Below are 20684 nucleotides of genomic sequence, written 5' to 3' on the forward strand. Positions count from 1 at the left end.
TCATCAGTACATGAAAACATCACCAGAACCTTCATCAATACAAGAATAAATCGCCAAACTTAGGGTAGCAATCAATTGCAATGTCAAGTCAGCCCTATATACAATTGTGTCGCATAAACCTACAACTCACAGTATATCCTGAACGATACTAGGATACTAGATACTAGGAGCAAGGCCAGTAGAAGGTATTTTGGTGTCCTAGGCAGATGAGACCAATAGCATCCCCCACCCGCAAGCAAAGGAAAGGGTCAGAGACTAAGGTAACAGGACAACTAATGCATCAAACCTTCCTTCCAGATGTGTCAAGTAACAAGCTCTAAGGATCACTTGTTTTAGAATTGTTCATTTTACATAAAACAAATACCAGAAAAAGTAAAAAAAAAGTTGTGTACTTCAGGGGTGTGGCTTAACAGGGGGTGCAATTTCACAGTTAGATATAGGAATCACTCTTTGTTTGTGGTCCATTTATACAATACCACTTACAAAGAGTGATATTCATTGCTTACATCCTATATTTTAAATATCAAATCCAAGGATAGTCAAGGAAACTAATGTAGTTTAAATTACCCAACTATTGCAATCCAATATCAATATATGTTGTGTCCCCATTAAGCACCAAAATACTGTACATAACATCCAAAAGAGGCATGTGTGTCAGGAACAAAATAACATACAAATAAGTATTATTAAAAATGTTAAACTTTTATTTAAACACAATTTAAAACAATATACATATATAAACATCGTGTACAGGTAGATTAAAATTTGGTGGGTGAACTGTTATGGGAAATCCCTATATATGGGTAGATAATAACATGGATAAAGTATATTTATAAATGGGCTATGTACTTATACCTACTGAAATTTATACACACACCCCTGCATTGACTTGTGTGCTTAGTCAGCGTGCTACTAAATATATCACACCGAAATAGGCAATGTATAGCACTGCAGGGACAAGAATTTTATGAAGTGTACATAAATATACGACCAGAAAATACAAATACCTGAACCGTGCCAAATACAAAAATTCACAGAAAATAGCAAGGTAGATGTTCAAGGTTCAGCACCTACAGTGGGAAAAATAAGTATTTGATACACTGCCGATTTTGCAAGTTTTTCCACCCACAAAGAATGGAGAGGTCTGTAATTGTTATCGTAGGTACACTTCAACTGTGAGAGACAGAATCTAAAAATAAAAACCAGAAAAATCACATTGTATGATTTTTAAATAATTAAATTGCATTTTCTTGCATGAAATACCATATTTTTCGGACTATAAGACGCACCGGACCATAAGACACACCTAGGTTTTAGAGGAGGAAAATAGAAAAAAAAATGTAAGCAAAAAATGTGGTTACGATGCACTGTTAAGGGGGAGCGGGTCTGCTGCTGACACTGGTATAGGGGTAATGTCCCCCAATTCTGATGATATCTCCCATCCTGGTAGATATGCCCCCCTTCCTATTCTATGTGGCCCCCATCCCCATCCTGGTATGCATGGCACCCCTCCATCCTGATATGCATGGCACCCCTCCATCCTGGTATGCATGGCACCCCTCATCCTTATCCTGGTATGCATGGCACCCCTCATCCCTATCCTAGCATGCATGGCACTCCTCATCCCTATCCTGGTATGCATGGCACCCCTCATCCCTTTCCTGGTATGCATGGCACAGCAATCCCCATCCTGGTATGCATGGCACCCCTCATCCCTATCCTGGTATGCATGGCACCCCTCATCCCTATCCTGGTATGCATGGCATCCCTCATCCCTATCCTGGTATGCATGGCATCCCTCATCCTTATCCTGGTATGCATGGCACCCCTCATCCTTATCCTGGTATGCACGACACCCTTCATCCTTATCCTGGTATGCATGGCACCCCTCATCCTTATCCAGGTATGCATATCCCCCTCATCCTTATACTGGTATGCATTGCCCCCTCATCCTTATCCTGATATGCATGGCCCCCTCATCCTTATACTGGTATGTGTGATTCCCCTCATCTTATACTGGTATGAATGATCCCCCTCATCCATATCCTGGTATGCATGGCCCCCATCATCCTTATTCTGGTATGTATGATCCCCCTCATTCTTATCCTGGTATGCATGGCCCCTCATCCTTATCCTGGTATGTATGGCCCACTCATCCTTATCCTGGTATGTATGGCACCCCTCATCCTTATCCTGGTATGTATGGTCCCCTCATTCTTATCCTAGTATGGATGGGGAGGCAGTGGGGGGGCAGTGAATATTCATTTTCTTTAGCAGCGAGGACAGTGCAGGCTGAAGCAGGCGGCTGCTGCCTCCTGTGCCCCTCTCCTCCGCTGCAACCGCTCCCCCACACCCAACAGCCCACACAGTATATATATATTTATATATACCCCCCTAACATTCGGACTATATGATGCACCCCCCATTTTCCTCCAAAATTTTGGAGGAAAAAAGTGCATCTTATAGTCTGAAAAATACGGTAACTATTTGATCACCTACCAACCACCAATAATTTGGGCTCTCATAGACCTGTTAGTTTTTCTTTAAGAAGCCCTCCTACTCTGCACTCATTACCTGTATTAATTACACCTGTTTGAACTCGTTACCTGTATAAAAGACACCTGTCCACACACTCAATCACACTCCAACCTCTCCACCATGGCCAAGAATAAATAGCTGTCTAAGGACACAGGGACAAAATTGTAGACCTGTACAAGGTTTGGCTGGGCTACAGGACAATAGGCAAGCAGCTTGGTGACAACTGTTGGCACAATTATTAGAAAATGGAAGAAACATAAGATGGCTGTCAATCTTCCTCTGTCTGGGGCTCCATGCAAGATCTCGCCTCGTGGGGTCAGGATAATTCTGAGAAAGGTCAGGAATCAGCCAAGAACTTCATCGTCAATGACCTGGAGAGAGCTGAGACCACAGTCTTAAACATTACTGTAAGTAACACACTATGCTGTCATGGTTTAAAATCATGCAGGGCACGCAGGGTCCCCCTGTTTACGCCAGCACATGTCCAGGCTCGTTTGAAGTTCGCCAGTGACCATATGGATAATCGAGAGGAGGCATAGGAGAAGGTCATGTGGTCAGATGACACCAAAATAAAACTTTTTGTTATCAACTCCACTCGCCATGTTTGGAGGAAGAAGGATGAGTACAACACCAAGAATATCATCACAACCGTGAAGCATGGTGGGGGAAACATCATACTTTGGGAGTACTTTTCTGCATAGGGAACAGGACGACTGCCTTGTATTGAAGGAAGGATGAATGGGGTCATGTATCCCGAGATTTTGTCCAACAACCTCCTTTTCTCAGTAAGAGCATTGAAGATGTGTCATGGCTGGGTTTTCCAGCATGACAATGACCCGAAACACACAGCCAGCACAACTAAGCAGTGGCTCCGTAAGAAGCATTTCAAGGTCCTGGAGTGTCCTAGCCAGTTTCCAGACTTGAGTCCAATAGAAAATCTTTGAAGGGAGCTGAAACTCAATGTTACCCAGCGACAGCCCCGAAACTTGAAAGATCTGGAGATCTGTATGGAGGAGTGGGCCAAAATCACTGCTGCATTGTGTGCAAACTTAGTTAAGAAACACAGAAAATGTCCCTCTAAGTTCAAACAAAGGTTTCAATGACAAATATTAAGTTATGTTTTCCTATTAAACACTTATTTCATTCAATAAAATGCAAATTACCTATGTAAAAATCATACAATGTGATTTTCTGGATTTTTTTCAAAAATTCTGTCTCTCACATTTGAAGTGTACCTAATGAAAATTGGAGACCTGTCCAAATACTTATTTTCCCCACTGTATATCATAAACTCTCCCACCACACGCCTGACGATAGTTTCACCAAAGCTTCGTCATTATAGTTTAATTATAATGGGGGCTGTTTGGTTGCAATTAAGGTGTCCAGCATTTGGCAAGTACCCAAATGGACAAACTGACACCAATGTACGTATATAAAAGGATAAAAGGATATGTTTGATAGTGTTTGCTGCTGTCATGCAGCAAATACACCACTGATAGTGGTCTCCTTTCCACTGGTTTCCCTTATGCTCTCTATCTCCACACTCCCTTTTCCCACCATGCTAACCCTCATTTCATACTCCCCCTCTGCATATTCATAATATGCCCCCTCTTCACACTATGCCCTCAAACTGCTCACCATGCTGCCCTCTCCAAAACTGTGCGCCCTTCTCACACTGTCCCCATTTACAGTATGATGATCACCACAGCTCCATATGCAGTATCATCACTGCAACCCCCATACACAGTTTGATGTCCACCATTGCCCCCCACACAGTATGATATCCCCTACTGCCCCCATATAGTATGGTCACCAAAGCCCCCCATATAGTATGATGTCCATCATAACCACCCATTCAGTATGATGTACACCATAGTCCCCATATATACTGTAGTATAATGGCCACAACAGCGCCCCATATAATAAGATGCCTCTCACAGTCCCCCATACAATATGATGGACCTCACAATCACCTATACAATATAATAGACCCACAGTCCCTTATATACAGTATAATGACACCCACAGCCCCTTATACACAGTATAATGTCACCCACTGCCCCCATAAGGTATAATGTCCATCACAGCCTCCCATACAGTAAGATAGCCACCACAGCCCCTTATATGCAGTATAATGTTCACCGCAGCCCACATACAATATGGTGGCCCCCATACAGACTGATGTTCCCGACAGTCCCCTATTCAGTATGATGGTCCCCACAGCCCCTTATATACAGTGAAATGTCCCTCACAGCCCCCACACACAGTGTGATGTCCACCACAGCCCCACAAACAGTATGATATTTACCACAGCCCCCAATATACAGTATGATGCCCACCACAGCCCCCATACACCAAGGTCATCAGAGCCCCCTATACAGTATAATGTCCCTCACACCCTCCTAAATAGTATAGTCACCACAGCCCCCAATATAATGTCCCCCACTGCCTCCTATACAGTAAGATCACTACAGCCCCCAGTATGATGTCCCTCAAAGCCCACTATACAATAAGGTCACCGCAGCCCCAGTACCAGTATAATGACACCCACAGCCCCCTATACAGTATGGTGACTACAGCCCCAAGTATAATTTCCCTCACAGCCCCCTTTACAGTATGGTTATCACAGCCCCAGGTAAATGTCATTAGCAGCCCCAAATACTGTATGGTTACCATGGTCCCCCATCTTTTCCAGAACCCTTGATTGCTTTTCACATCCACCGGTCGTCTCTCCAGAATTTCATTGTCTCTGGTCTTCTGCAGCACACCCCAACACAGTGAACTTAAAAATAACAGTGCCAGTATAATGTCCCTGAATAAAATATTTGCTATCTGCTGTGCACCTCACTGTGCATCTTTCCTGCACAAAATATGACCCACTCACTGTCCCTATTATCATACAAAGTATCCACCTTTTCGTCTCCTATAAAATATTACCTCCACACTATCCTTCCTTATAAAACTATAACCGCCACACTGTCCCTCTCATGAACCTTAACTATCTCACTCTCCACCCTTATTAGCTTTTGCCGTCACGTTGTCAACCCTGATTAGTTGTAACCACCACACTGATGGCCCTTATTAGCTATAACTGCCACTATGATTATCTCTAACTGCTACACTGTTCACAATGAGTAGCTATAGCCAACACACTGTCCGCTCTGATTAGACATGACCTCCTCACTGTCTGCCCTTATTAGCTATAACTGCCAAACTATCTACCCTTATTAGCTATAATTGCCACATTGTCCTCCCTTATTAGCTATAATCACCACACAGTCCACCCTTCTTAGCTATAACTTCTCCAGTAACCACTCTAATCACTCTTATTAACTATAAACTTATTGGGTATAATCACCACAGTATCTGCCCTAAATAACTATAACCACCACACAGTCCACCCTTATTAGCTATAACTGCCTCACTCTCCACCCTGATTAGTTATAACCTCCACACTGTCCTTATCTTAATTGCCCTCACCCAATGCTGCCACGTTTCCATACTGAGCCCCCATCACACTGTCTCCTCACTCTGTGTTCTTCCCATATTGCCCAGCACTCCTCACAAACTTCCCTCTCTGCATACTGTCCTTTCCATAATGTGTCCTCACACTGTACCCTCATGTTGACCCCTCTCTATACTGTCCCCCCACACTGCCCAGTCTCCTTACAGTGCCCCCTCAAACTTTTCACCCCATACTATCCCACACACTACTCCCCTTCTCCATCCAATAAAACTCTCCTATATCCTTGGCTCTATTGCAACGTTTACCTTCAAGCCATTTTCTACTCCTCTGTGGTGGAGGAATGACGTCAGCAGCCTGATCAGGTGTCCTCATCACGCTGTTACATGTCACCTTGATGCCAGAAATGCTGGTATTCAGAGCATTCAGACACAAGTACAATTGAATGCAAAGACATGGTCTTTTACATATTCACCGAACCGGTTGTCAGTTTAACAACCAGCTGAGAGAACAGCTGAATTCTACTCCAGGGGGCGCGGCAAAATGATTCCCCGTGGGAGACACATTGGACTATGACACAAGGCGAGATGCAAATCTCACCTTATGGTAGATGCGACCGGATGGTGCCCTCCTGCTGGCTGGACCCAAAGCACATACATTGCATGCCCACCTCAGCTTTGCCCCTGCATAGGGCACCAAGATGCTTGTGCCACCCTTGAAAAGTTCCATTTTAATTTAATATTTTCTTTTTTTTAGGTTAACACAGAAATATGTAATGATATTTTTGCCTGCACTTCCAGTAAGTATTATCTATCATTAGGTACAACAGTAAAAAATAATTTACATTTCTTCCTTTTTTGTTATATTATTATTTCTTGTGTCTACAATCTTTACATAGCTTGAAAGTACAAGATGAAAGTGAATTTGCTTAAAACAATTTTCCTTAATATAATCTTACTGGCAACATATCTCTGTTGAAAGTATAGGTGAGAAAATAGATTTGCTTGAATTCTAGATTTTCCTATCTATAGAAGCCAATACAACACTGTCAGTAATTCCTAATTATATAATTGAATTACTAATGAATAAAGACACCTGGTGAAGAAAAAAACCCTAAAAGAATGTCTGGGTTGAACTTCCAGACAAAAGTTATGACCCTTTTATGAACTAATTTATATACATTAAATGATATACTGTATTGTTACAGAAAGGATATTGCTGTTTTGACTTAGTTCTAGGGTGTTAACTGTATAACTCTTGTATTTTATTTTTATATTCTATCCTCTTATTGCTATCTAAAGGCAATTTTTCTTGAGCAGCTACAAGCAAAATATTTACAGAATCAGGTAATAAAATAAAGTATATTTCAAAGAGTTGATATTCTAGTGTGCATGAGTTTTAGAGCTCGCTCTCACTTGCGATTAAATCGGACGAATGCAATCCAAAAAAAAAAATTGGATTGCATTCGGACCAATTTAATCCTATAAGTGTGTGCTCAGTTGCATTTTTTTTCCAGCGCCGATCGGATTGCGATTGGGCTGGAAAAAAATCCCAGCATGCTGCGATTGTATGCTGCAGTCGGATCCCACGCACCCATATAATCTATGGGTGCCTGTGAAACATGGCACTGCACTCAGATATCACCCAAGTGCAGTGCGATACCCTCTGATGCCAGCAGGAGAGGAGATGGAGAAATTGATTTCTCCGTCCTCTCCACAGCTGTGCTGCGATCCTCTCCGTGCGAGAGGATCGGAGCACTGACATTCGGCTAACGCTCACAGCAGAGCAGGAGCCGAGTGTCATTAGCATATCGCATACGATGCTCTTGCATCAGATGTGATTCGCTAGTGGGACTCCGGCCTTATCCTCATTATGGTACATTCAGCTTTCAGTGACTTTTTGCACCTTTTCTGCACACACTAAGTAAAATTGGTTACTTGCATTTTTTTGAAAATACGCAGGGTAAAAAAGTCACCAAAAACTCATCATGGGAACATAGCCTTAAAGGGAACATCAGGTTTTCCGTATAAGGCTATATTCCCACAATGAGTATTTGGTGAGTTTTTTACGCTATGTATTTTTGAAAAAATACAAGAAACTTATTTTAATTAATGGGTGCAGAAATGGTGCAAAAAATCTGCAAGAACAAAAACTCACCAAAAGCTCATTGTGGGAACATAGCCTAAGGCCACTTGCACCCGTTGAGTATTTGGTGAGTCTTTTACCTCAGTATTCATAAGTCAAAAGCAGGAGAGGAACAGTCAGAGTAAAAGTATAATAGAAACATGTAAAAAAACCTCACCAAATACTTAATATGTGCACATGGCCTTAGGGATGTGCACACAATGTCTTTTTCAGGTGAGTCTGCCCAGGAGCCTACCTGAAAAAGCACTAAATAACATTTAAAAGAATGAACTTGCTATGCATGTGTCCTGTCTTTTTGAATTTCTTTGAATTGCTTCAAACTTCCAAAACTACAAGGCTACATTCCCAAGATGAGCTTTTTGGTGAGTTTTTGATGCTGCAGAATTTCTTCCTTTTTTGCACCTATTATTTATACTATGTTACTTGCGTTATTTTGTGTGCTTTTTTTAACATGCGTTTTTATTGCATTTTTGATGCAGTGTTTTTTTTTCTCTTTTCAGTTGAGACATGCTTTAAATAAATAAATGCTTTATTTTTGACACTTCCTGGTATTTGGCTTTGACAAAACTTTATTGAGATATTTAGGTGCGGATTATATGCGTTTCTGCCACGGAAACGAATTAAAATGGTATGCGTTTTTTACCTGTGAATTTTCCGCATCTAATACAAGTCTACCCACAGTGTACCCACAAGAGAAATTGACATGCTGTGAATTTGAAACACGCACCACAGGTCAGGTAATGCTTAGTAAATAAAAAACACAGTGGGCAGGAGATTTCTATAAATCCCAACCATTTTGCTGGAAAAGATGCTGCATTTTTGACGCAGAAAAAATACACAGTATCAAAAATGCACCAAAAACTCAACAAGGGAATGTAACCTAAAGCAGCTAAAAGAAGTGACCTGACCATTCTTCTGGTGGTTCACTATTTTTATATATACATTTTTTTTAAAGGCCACCACTAAAAACGTCAGATAAGATGTAAAAAAAAATACACTTCAAGAAAAACACCACCAGCATTTTCCTGAGCTCATTCTACTTTAAAAAAAATCAGCATCTAAAAGATCCTGTGTGCACATACCCTATAAGCGGTTGCCACCATGTTCTTCAGCCTGTTAATACATTTCTTTGACCTGTGCAAAAATCTGTTGTAGTTTAGGTCAAATTTATGCAAAAATATGGAAAATTCTGAAGGTTTCACAAACTTTCAAGCACCACTGTATAAGCCAATCTAAGCATGTACCATCCCTTATTTGATTCCTATCAGCACCTAATGAAGAAATATTTTTTACTTCCTTTTCAGAATATAATGTGGCCTCAGGTTTTTACTGGTATATTAGTAAATGTCATTAATGCTGTGGTCAATGCAATCTTAATGTATGGTCTGAAGATGGGAATAGAGTAAGTTATTAATCTTTCTTCTTTCAATATCAATGACAAATAACTTTTCTAAATGTGAAATTATGAGTGTGAATAGCACAGGCGAGAATGCGGTGCATTTAAGACAAAGTGTAGAACGGGCACAATGACCTCTTCAACAAAACAAAAAGGAGCTGAAAATAAATAGAAAGACAGCATAGTTCATAAGTAGTGTTGAGCCACCCCCGTAGTGTTCGGGTTCGGTTCGGTTCGTCGAACACCGGGATGTTCGAGGAACTGTTCGTCGAACTGTTCGTCGAACACCTTAGAACACCGTCGAACACCGTTAAAACCAATGGCAGGCAAACAAAAACACATAGAAACACATAGAAAACACCTGCAAAGGTGTCCAAAAGCTGACAAACTGCTCAGAAGACACTCTGTTTAAAAAGCCGGCCGGCAAATTCAGCAGCGGCATACACCGGTACCCGACAATTTAGACAAGAAGGAATAGAGCATCACACATAGATTAGATAGATAGAAACATGTCAGTCACACATATAAGAAGCACAGTGACAGTGTTGGTTACTGCATTTGTCATTTAGTGTAAAGGATTTATTAAAAAAAATATTAGTGTTTTCATGCACGGTCTCTTTAAAAAAGCCGGCCGGCAATTCAGCATCTGTACCCGACAATTTAGAACAGAAAGAATAGAGCTTCACACATAGATTAGATAGATAGAAACATGTCAGTCACATATATATGAAGTACAGTGACAGTGTTGCTTACTGTACTTGTCATTTAGTGTAAAGGATTTATCAAAAAAAATAATAGTGTTTTCATGCACTGTCTCTTTAAAAAAGCCGGCCGGCAATTCAGCAGCGGTACCCGACAATTTAGAACAGAAAGAATAGAGCATCACACATAGATTAGATAGATAGAAACATGTCAGTCACATATATATGAAGTACAGTGATAGTGTTGGTTACTGTACTTGTCATTTAGTATTAAAATAAAGGATTTATTATTAAAAAAATTGGCGTGGGGTTCCCCTTAATTTTAGGCTCTAGCGGAGGTTAAGCAGACGGCTGGGGCAGATGTTTGAAGCCTGGGAAGGGGGTAATACCCACGGAGCTTCCCAGGCTACTAATATCAGCCCCCAGCTGAATACATAGCCTTTACTAGCTATTAAAATGGGGGACCCCCCCAAAAAAATGACGTGGGGTCCCCCCTAATTTAATAGCTAGCAAAGGCTAGGCAGACAGCTGGGGGCTGATATTAATAGCCCAGGAAGGGAGCCATGAATATTGGCCCCCTCCCAGGCTAGAAACACCAGCCGTCAGCCGCCCCAGAAATGGCGCATTCATAGGATGCGCCAATTCTGGCACTTAGCCTCGCTCTTCCACGCTGCCCTGGTGCGGTGGCAGGGGGTAATAGGGTTGGGGTTGATGTCAGCTTATAATGCCAGCTGACATCAAGCCCAGGTTAGTAATGGAGAGGCGTCTATAAGACACCCCCATTACTAACCCCATAGTCAAAGTTAAAAAAACACAAACACCCAGAATAAAGTCCTTTAATTGAAATAAAGACACAATCCTTTATTGTTCTAAATTAAACCATACCTACCATCACGCCCATTCCAGCTGAAGCCAACGATCTCCTGCAATAAAAGAAAAATAATAAAGCAACCTCATCCTTACCTTTCCATGGTTCCCACGACAGCTTCAGCTCTGCTACATCGAGATGACAGGCTGGACCGCAGCAGAACGCCGCCATCCAGCCTGTCATCCCGCAGACACTGAGAAGCGCAGGCTTGCTTGCGCTGCTCAGCGTCTCTCTGTGACGACATCCAGATGAGCCGAGTTCATGTCCAATGAACTCGGCTCACCTCATGCACGTCACTGACAGCGTGGGAAAATTCTCACGCTGAAGCGCTGATTGCAGGAGAATTTTCCCACGCTGTCAGTGACGTGCAGGAGGTGAGCTGAGTTCATTGGACATGAACTCGGCTCATCTGGATGTCGTCACAGAGAGACGCTGAGCAGCGCAAGCAAGCCTGCGCTTCTCAGTGTCTGCGGGATGACAGGCTGGATGGCGGCGTTCTGCTGCGGTCCAGCCTGTCATCTCGATGTAGCAGAGCTGAAGCTGTCGTGGGAACCATGGAAAGGTAAGGATGAGGTTGCTTTATTATTTTTCTTTTATTGCAGGAGATCGTTGGCTTCAGCTGGAATGGGTGTGATGGTAAGTATGGTTTAATTTAGAACAATAAAGAATTGTGTCTTTATTTCAATTAAAGGACTTTATTCTGGGTGTTGTGTTTTTTTTAAATACTTTACTAGAAATTCATGGCGGTCATGTCTAATACTGGCGTGACCCCATGAATTTTGGGCTTGGGGCCAGCTGATAATACCAAGCTGGCCCTAACCCCTTTATTACCCAGTGAGCCACCGCACCAGGGCCCTGGATGAGTTGGGTACAGCGCCAGAAGATGGCGCTTCTATGAACGCGCCATTTTCCGGGGTGGCTGCGGACTGCAATTTGTAGCGGGGGGGGGCCCAGAAAGCTTGGGCCTCCCTGCGCTGCAGATTCCAGCCCCCAGCTGCCTAGTTGTACCTGGCTGGACACAAAAATAGGGCGAAGCCCCACGTACTTTTTTTTTAATTATTTCATGAATTTCATGAAATAATTAAGAAAAAAAGGCCTTCCCTATATTGTTGTGTCCGGCCAGGTACAAATAGGCAGCTGGTGGTTGGGGGCAGCCCGTTCCTGCCTGCTGTACCTGGCTGGACACAAATATAGTGCGAAGCTCCACTTCAATTTTTTTTAATTATTTCATGAAATTCATGAAATAATTAAGAAAAAAAGGGCTTCCCTATATTGTTGTGTCCGGCCAGGTACAAATAGGCAGCTGGTGGATGGGGGCAGCCCGTTCCTGCCTGCTGCACCTGGCTGGACACAAATATAGTGCGAAGCCCCACTTCAATTTTTTTAAATTATTTCAGGAAATTCATGAAATAATTTAAAAAAAATTGACGTGGGGCTTCGCACTATATTTGTGTCCAGCCAGGTACAGCAGGCAGGAACGGGCTGCCCCCAACCACCAGCTGCCTATTTGTACCTGGCCGGACACAACAATATAGGGAAGGCCTTTTTTTCTTAATTATTTCATGAAATTCATGAAATAATTAAAAAAAAAGTACGTGGGGCTTCGCCCTATTTTTGTGTCCAGCCAGGTACAACTAGGCAGCTGGGGGCTGGAATCTGCAGCGCAGGGAGACCCAAGCTTTCTGGGCCCCCCCCCGCTACAAATTGCAGTCCGCAGCCACCCCGGAAAATGGCGCGTTCATAGAAGCGCCATCTTCTGGCGCTGTACCCAACTCATCCAGGGCCCTGGTGCGGTGGCTCACTGGGTAATAAAGGGGTTAGGGCCAGCTTGGCATTATCAGCTGGCCCTAAGCCCGAAATTCATGGGGTCACGCCAATATTAGACATGACCACCATGAATTTCTAGTAAAGTATTTAAAAAAAACACAACACCCAGAAAAAAGTCCTTTAATTGAAATAAACACACAATTCTTTATTGTTCTAAATTAAACCATACTTACCATCACGCCCATTCCAGCTGAAGCCAACGATCTCCTGAAATAAAAGAAAAATAATAAAGCAACATCATCCTTACCTTTCCATGGTTCCCATGACAGCTTCAGCTCTGCTACATCGAGATGACAGGCTGGACCGCAGCAGAACGCTGCCATCCAGCCTCTCATCCCGCAGACACTGAGAAGCGCAGGCTTGCTTGCGCTCCACAGTGTCTCTCTGTGAGGACATCCAGATGAGCCGAGTTAATGTCCAATGAACTCGGCTCACCTCATGCACGTCACTGACAGCGTGGGAAAATTCTCCTGCACTCAGCGCTTCAGCGTGGGAGAATTCTCACACTGAAGCGCTGAGTGCAGGAGAATTCTCCCACGCTGTCAGTGACGTGCAGGAGGTGAGCTGAGTTCATTGGACATGAGCTCACCTTATGCACGTCACTGACAGCGTGGGAAAATTCTCCTGCACTCAGCGCTTCAGCGTGGGAGAATTCTCACGCTGAAGCGCTGAGTGCAGGAGAATTCTCCCACGCTGTCAGTGAAGTGCAGGAGGTGAGCTGAGTTCATTGGACATGAGCTCACCTTATGCACGTCACTGACAGCGTGGGAGAATTCTCCTGCACTCACCGCTTCAGCGTGAGAATTTTCCCACGCTGTCAGTGACGTGCATGAGGTGAGCCGAGTTCATTGGACATGAACTCGGCTCATCTGGATGTCGTCACAGAGAGACGCTGAGCAGCGCAAGCAAGCCTGCGCTTCTCAGTGTCTGCGGGATGAGAGGCTGGATGGCAGCGTTCTGCTGCGGTCCAGCCTGTCATCTCGATGTAGCAGAGCTGAAGCTGTCGTGGGAACCATGGAAAGGTAAGGATGAGGTTGCTTTATTATTTTTCTTTTATTGCAGGAGATCGTTGGCTTCAGCTGGAATGGGCGTGACAGTAAGTATGGTTTAATTTAGAACAATAAAGGATTGTGTCTTTATTTCAATTAAAGGACTTTATTCTGGGTGTTTGTGTTTTTTTTAACTTTGACTATGGGGTTAGTAATGGGGGTGTCTTATAGACGCCTCTCCATTACTAACCTGGGCTTGATGTCAGCTGGCATTATAAGCTGACATCAACCCCAACCCTATTACCCCCTGCCACCGCACCAGGGCAGCGTGGAAGAGCGAGGCTAAGTGCCAGAATTGGCGCATCCTATGAATGCGCCATTTCTGGGGCGGCTGACGGCTGGTGTTTCTAGCCTGGGAGGGGGCCAATATTCATGGCTCCCTTCCTGGGCTATTAATATCAGCCCCCAGCTGTCTGCCTAGCCTTTGCTAGCTATTAAATTAGGGGGGACCCCACGTCATTTTTTTTGGGGTGTCCCCCATTTTAATAGCTAGTAAAGGCTATGTATTCAGCTGGGGGCTGATATTAGTAGCCTGGGAAGCTCCGTGGGTATTACCCCCTTCCCAGGCTTCAAACATCTGCCCCAGCCGTCTGCTTAACCTCCGCTAGAGCCTAAAATTAAGGGGAACCCCACGCCAATTTTTTTAATAATAAATCCTTTATTTTAATACTAAATGACAAGTACAGTAACCAACACTATCACTGTACTTCATATATATGTGACTGACATGTTTCTATCTATCTAATCTATGTGTGAAGCTCTATTCTGTCTGTTATAAATTGTCGGGTACCGCTGCTGAATTGCCGGCCGGCTTTTTTAAAGAGACAGTGCATGAAAACACTATTATTTTTTTTGATAAATCCTTTACGCTAAATGACAAGTACAGTAAGCAACACTTTCACTGTACTTCGTATATATGTGGCTGACATGTTTCTATCTATCTAATCTATGTGTGAAGCTCTATTCTGTCTGTTATAAATTGTCGGGTACCGCTGCTGAATTGCCGGCCGGCTTTTTTAAAGAGACGGTGCATGAAAACACTATTATTTTTTTTGATAAATCCTTTACGCTAAATGACAAGTACAGTAAGCAACACTTTCACTGTACTTCGTATATATGTGGCTGACATGTTTCTATCTATCTAATCTATGTGTGATGCCCTATTCTTTCGGTTCTAAATTGTCGGGTACAGGTGTATGCCGCTGCTGAATTGCCGGCTTTTCATGTTTCACTGTTGGCACTGTTCCCATCGATTTGGGCAATCACTGTAATGCCACAACCACCATGGCTGTGGCATTACAGTGAGTGGCAGACAATCCCTGCATGATTGGTGCTCTAAATAGCGCCAGACATGCAGGACACGCTTTTGGTGCACGAACAGTTATCGAACATAACCTCGAACAGCCGAATTTTTTGCAAATCGTTCGGGTTCGTGGAACAACTCGAACACCGCCCAAAACAGCTCGAATTTGAGATTGGCGAACAGTTCTAGTCGAACACCGCTCATCTCTATTCATAAGGTTTATTTATTTATTATACTTGCCTATAAAGCATCAACATATTCCGCAGGGCTTTACAGACATTATCATCATTATCCCCGTTGGGGCTCATAATCTAAATTTCATTTGAATTATAAATTTGGAACATAGAGAAAAACCATAGTACCCAGAGGAAACCTACACTAACATGGGAAAAATATACCCACTCCATGCCGACGTTGATAAAATATATTATGATATTTTATGTATGTATGTGCAATACTTTAAGAAATTAATTTGCTCTTTCCTCTAGGGGTTCAGCTTGGGCAAATACAATATCCCAGTGGACAATGGCCATTTGTCTTTTTATATATATATATGTGAAAAAGCTACATGTCAAAACATGGGGAGGTATGTTTAGAATTGCAAACATGAGATAGTTACATAGTTACATATAGTTACATAGTTACATAGTTTATAAGACCGAAAAAAGACAAGCGTCCATCCAGTTCAGCCTATTTCTTGTGCACTGCAGCTATTCCGCAGCGTTGATCCAGGGGAAGGCAACAAAAACCCATGCGGTATAGGCCAATTTACATCATTGAGGAAAAATTCACTTCCCGACACCAATCTGGCAGTCAGATTAAATCCCTGGATTAATTAACTAAGCATAAGATGTAATTTTATTGTTCTCAAGAAAGGCGTCCAGGCCTCTCTTGAACTCATTAAGTGAGTTGGACATCACAACTTCCTCTCCCAGAGAGTTCCAGAGTCTCACGGCTCTGACCGTAAAGAATCCCCTTCTATGCTGGTGCAGGAACCTCCTTTCCTCCAGATGCATAATGTGCCCCCTCGTCTTTGTCACCATCCTTGGTATAAACAGGTCATGGGAGAGATCTCTGTACTGCCCCCTGATGTATTTATACATGTTTATGAGGTCTCCCCTAAGCCTTTTCTTTTCCAACGTAAATAGGCCTAATTTTGACAACCTCTCTGGGTATTCTAGTCCCTCCATTCCCTTTATTACCTTAGTCGCCCTCTTTTGTACCCTCTCTAGCTCCAATATGTCTTTCCTGAGCACCGGAGCCCAGAACTGTGCACAATATTCTAAGTGCGGCCTTACCAGCGCTTTATACAGAGGAAGAACAATGTTCTCATCATATGCCCCTATTCCTCTTCTGATGCATGCCATGACTCTATTTGCCTTCGCAGCTGCTGCCTGACACTGGGCACTCCAGTTTAATTTGCTATTAACCAAGACGCCCAGGTCCTTCTCCATGTCAGATTTCCCTAACGGTTTCCTATTTAATATGTATGGGTGACTGCTGTTTTTCTTTCCCATGTGCATGACCTTACATTTATCGGCATTGAACCCCATTTGCCATTTTTTGGCCCAACTCCCCAATTTATCTAAATCCTCCTGTAGCTGTGCCCTATCCTCATCTGTATTAACTACTTTACAAAGTTTAGTATCATCTGCAAATATTGCTATTTTACTATGCAACCCTTCCACTAGATCATTAATAAATATATTAAATAATATAGGGCCCAAGACAGACCCTTGAGGCACCCCGCTAGTAACCATGACACACCCTGAGCTTACTCCATTGATAACCACCCTCTGCTTTCTATCACTCAGCCAGCTATTTACCCACTTGCACACATTATCCCCCAGACCAAGCATTCACATTTTATATACCAACCTTTTGTGTGGCACGTTATCAAACGCTTTGGAGAAGTCAAGGTATACAACATCCACTGACTCTCCCCGGTCCAGCTGTGAGCTCACCTCCTCGTAGAAGGCGATCAGGTTTGTTTGGCAGGAGCGATCCCTCATGAATCCATGTTGATATGGAGTTAGACAGTTATTATCATTAAGATATTCTACAATAGCATCTCTAAGAAATCCTTCAAACAACTTATCCACAACAGACATTAAGCTGACTGGTCTATAGTTCCCAGGGTCACTTTTAGACCCCTTTTTGAATATTGGTATCACATTTGCTTGGCGCCAGTCTAGTGGGACAGTCCCTGTCCATAAAGAGTGCTTGAATATAAGATACAGCGGTCTGTCTATCACATTACTTAATTCTTTTAGTACCCGGGGGTGTATGCCATCTGGGCCTGGTGACTTGTCTATTTTGATATTATTTAGGCGTTTCTGAACTTCCTCCTGGGTTAGGTGGGTGATATTTAGCGGAGGGTTTACTTTATCACTCTGCATTTTGTAACATACCTGGCGGCGTCCTTGCATAGTGGTCCATCTCCCACTGTGCAAGAGCGCGCACTTGATCTCCTGTCCAGAATGTCTCTCTGGCTTCCCTCCATGCTGTCTGTTTGTGTCTGTTTCTGCTGCTTAAGGGCGGCGCCCGATCACTTCCTGCTTTTTGTACCTGCTGTGGGTCACACCCCTTGTGCGTCCTCAGCCTATTGATGTCTGTCAACTGGTATATAACCCAGCTGCGGCAATCAACCCCTGCCTGAGCATAGTGTTTCATTCAGTGTGTGCTTGCACTCTGAAGGTGCCAGGTCCCGTTCTTTGTCTCCTGCCTTGCGGTATCAGTTCCCGTGTCTGAACTGAGTCCTGTCTATGTCTCCTGCCTTGCGGTATCAGTTCCCGTGTCTGAACTGAGTCCTGTCTTTGTCTCCTGCCTTGCGGTATCAGTTCCCGTGTCTGAACTGAGTCCTGTCTATGTCTCCTGCCTTGCGGTATCAGTTCCCGTGTCTGTACTGTGTCCTATCTGTGTACCTTAACCTGCAGTCTGTACTCGTTCCTTGCCTGTTCGTTCCGCCTTCCTGGAGGCTGTATTTCCAGGCCAGTCTGAACACGCTCCTTGCCTGTTCGTCCTGCCTCTCTGGGGGCCGTATTCCCAGACCCGCTCCTGTATCCCGCTGCAGTGTCGGTCTCCTCCGTACACTCAGTTCCAGTCTGAACTCTCTCCTATCTTTTACCTGTTTTTTCTCTATGTCCGTTCCATTCCTTTTTCTGCAGAGTCTGAACTCGTACCTAACTCCTGCTCGTTGTCACTGTACTTCCGTTTGTGAGTTTGTGGTCCACTCGCTACTTCTCTGCAAGTACCCTGTGGGTATCTGGTTCTGCCTTTCCCTTCTAGTCTGTTCCGTGTGAACAGAGCCCTGTTCCCACCGCGTCTGTGGTTTTCGCTTTGCTCAGCTCTGTCCGCCGCGTCTGCGGTTTTCGCTTTGCTCAGCTCTGTCCGCCGCGTCTGCGGTTTTCGCTTTGCTCAGCTCTGTCCGCCGCGTCTGCGGTTTTCGCTTTGCTCAGCTCTGTCCGCCGCGTCTGCGGTTTTCGCTTTGCTCAGCTCTGTCCGCCGCGTCTGCGGTTTTCGCTTTGCTCAGCTCTGTCCGCCGCGTCTGCGGTTTTCGCTTTGCTCAGCTCTGTCCGCCGCGTCTGCGGTTTTCGCTTTACTCAGCTCTGTCCGCCGCGTCTGCGGTTTTCGCTTTGCTCAGCTCTGTCCGCCGCGTCTGCGGTTTCGAATTTGTCTCCCAGTCTGTACTGGACCCTACCCAGCCTGTGCTCTAGTCTGCCTGTTCCTGTATTCCCCGGTGTGGGTCAACAGCCGTGTCCGGAGTCTGACCTGGAGTAGACCCTGGTTCCTCTGCTCGGTTCCTCCCTGGTGCACTGGCGTCGTATGCCGTCGTGCGACCTTGGTCGGATCGGGCAGATACTTAGTTACGCCCCTCCAGGCACTCTCCGGTTCATGGCACAGTGGAATCACTACATAAACACGCACACGCCAGTCAGTCCGGGCGTGTGCATTACACATTTCCTCTGATAAATTGTTTTCTTTTGTGAAAACAGTGGAGAAGAAGCTATTGAGTAGGTTTACTTTACCCTCATCGCCCTCTATGATTTTACCCAGGTTATTTTTCAATGGGCCAACTCCATCAGTTTTAATCCTTTTACTGTTTATATAGTTAAAGAACAGTTTGGGATTCGTTTTACTTTCCTTGGCAATTAGTCTCTCTGTCTCCTCTTTTGCTATTCTTATTTGTTTCTTACAGATTTTGTTTTTTTCCCTATAAGATATTAGCGCTTCCTCGCTGCCTTCTTGTTTAAGTTTACCGAAAGCCCTTTTTTTGTTTTTCATTGCCCTCTTGACTTCCTTATTTAGCCACATTGGCTTCCTCCTATTCCTAGCCCTTTTATTCCCATAAGGTATGTACCTTCTACAGTGACTATGTAGGACTGTTTTGAAAATTTCCCATTTTCTATCCGTGCTCCTAGTACTAAAGATACTATCCCAGTCTATAAGGTGAAGGGCATCTCTTAGCTGATCAAACTTTGCCCTCCTGAAGTTCAGTGTTTTTGTGACTCCCTTGCTGGGCACCCTACTGAAGCACATGTGGAATTGTATAATGTTGTGGTCACTATTTCCCAGGTGCCCCCCTACCTGCACCTCAGTTATTCTGTCTGGCCTGTTAGTTAATATTAAGTCTAAAAGGGCCGTCCCTCTAGTTGGTTCCTGCACAAGTTGTGACAAATAATTGTCTTTGATAATTGACAGAAACCTGTTTCCTTTCTGAGATCTACAGCTTTCGGTTTCCCAGTCTATATCGGGGTAGTTGAAGTCCCCCATAATAATCACCTCGTTATTTTTTGCTACTTCGTCTATTTGTCTCATTAATAGACTTTCCGTGGCTTCTGCTATATTTGGTGGTTTATAACAGACTCCTATGATAATTTTATTATTGTTTTTTTCCCCATGTATCTCCACCCATAAGGACTCGACCTCCTCATTTCCCTCCCATACATCCTCCCGTATTGTAGGCTTTAGACACGTCTTTACATATAGACAGACTCCACCCCCTTTCCGACTTCTTCGATCCCTCCTAAACAGACTGTAACCCTGTAAGTTAACTGCCCAGTCGTAGCTTTCATCTAACCATGTCTCGGTTATTCCCACTATGTCATAGTTACCTGTAGATATTTCTGCTTCCAGTTCATCCATCTTGTTTGTCAGGCTCCTGGCATTTGCTAGTACGCAGTTTACACGATTTTGTTTTGTTCCAATCTTCTCCCTGTGGATTGTATTAGAAATTTTCTTACCTCCCTTCCAAGTATCTTTTTGAAAATCTTATGTCTTTACTAACCTTTAGGTCAATCGCTTTCTTTACAACTGGAATTAGAGATGAGCGGATCAATCCGCGGAGGATGGCGTTCGGGTCGAAATTCCTTAAATTTGTGGTTTCACGCAAGT

The 20684-nt window shown here is 43.7% G+C and overlaps 1 protein-coding gene across 1 annotated transcript in view; it reads left to right on the forward strand.

Moving 5' to 3' along the window:
- LOC141246057 (multidrug and toxin extrusion protein 2-like) overlaps positions 1-20684 on the forward strand; it is a 431448-nt gene that overhangs the window by 345119 nt on the left and 65645 nt on the right. Inside the window, exons 5-8 of the mRNA XM_073669111.1 lie at positions 6758-6800; positions 7303-7347; positions 9451-9548; positions 15779-15876. Coding sequence (XP_073525212.1) covers positions 6758-6800; positions 7303-7347; positions 9451-9548; positions 15779-15876 — 284 coding nt within the window. The remainder of the gene's footprint in view (positions 1-6757; positions 6801-7302; positions 7348-9450; positions 9549-15778; positions 15877-20684) is intronic.

This window comes from Phyllobates terribilis, unplaced genomic scaffold (assembly GCF_046119375.1).
Source record: "Phyllobates terribilis strain yellow unplaced genomic scaffold, ASM4611937v1 Scaffold_2__4_contigs__length_985480577, whole genome shotgun sequence".
NCBI classification, from domain to species: Eukaryota; Metazoa; Chordata; class Amphibia; order Anura; family Dendrobatidae; genus Phyllobates; species Phyllobates terribilis.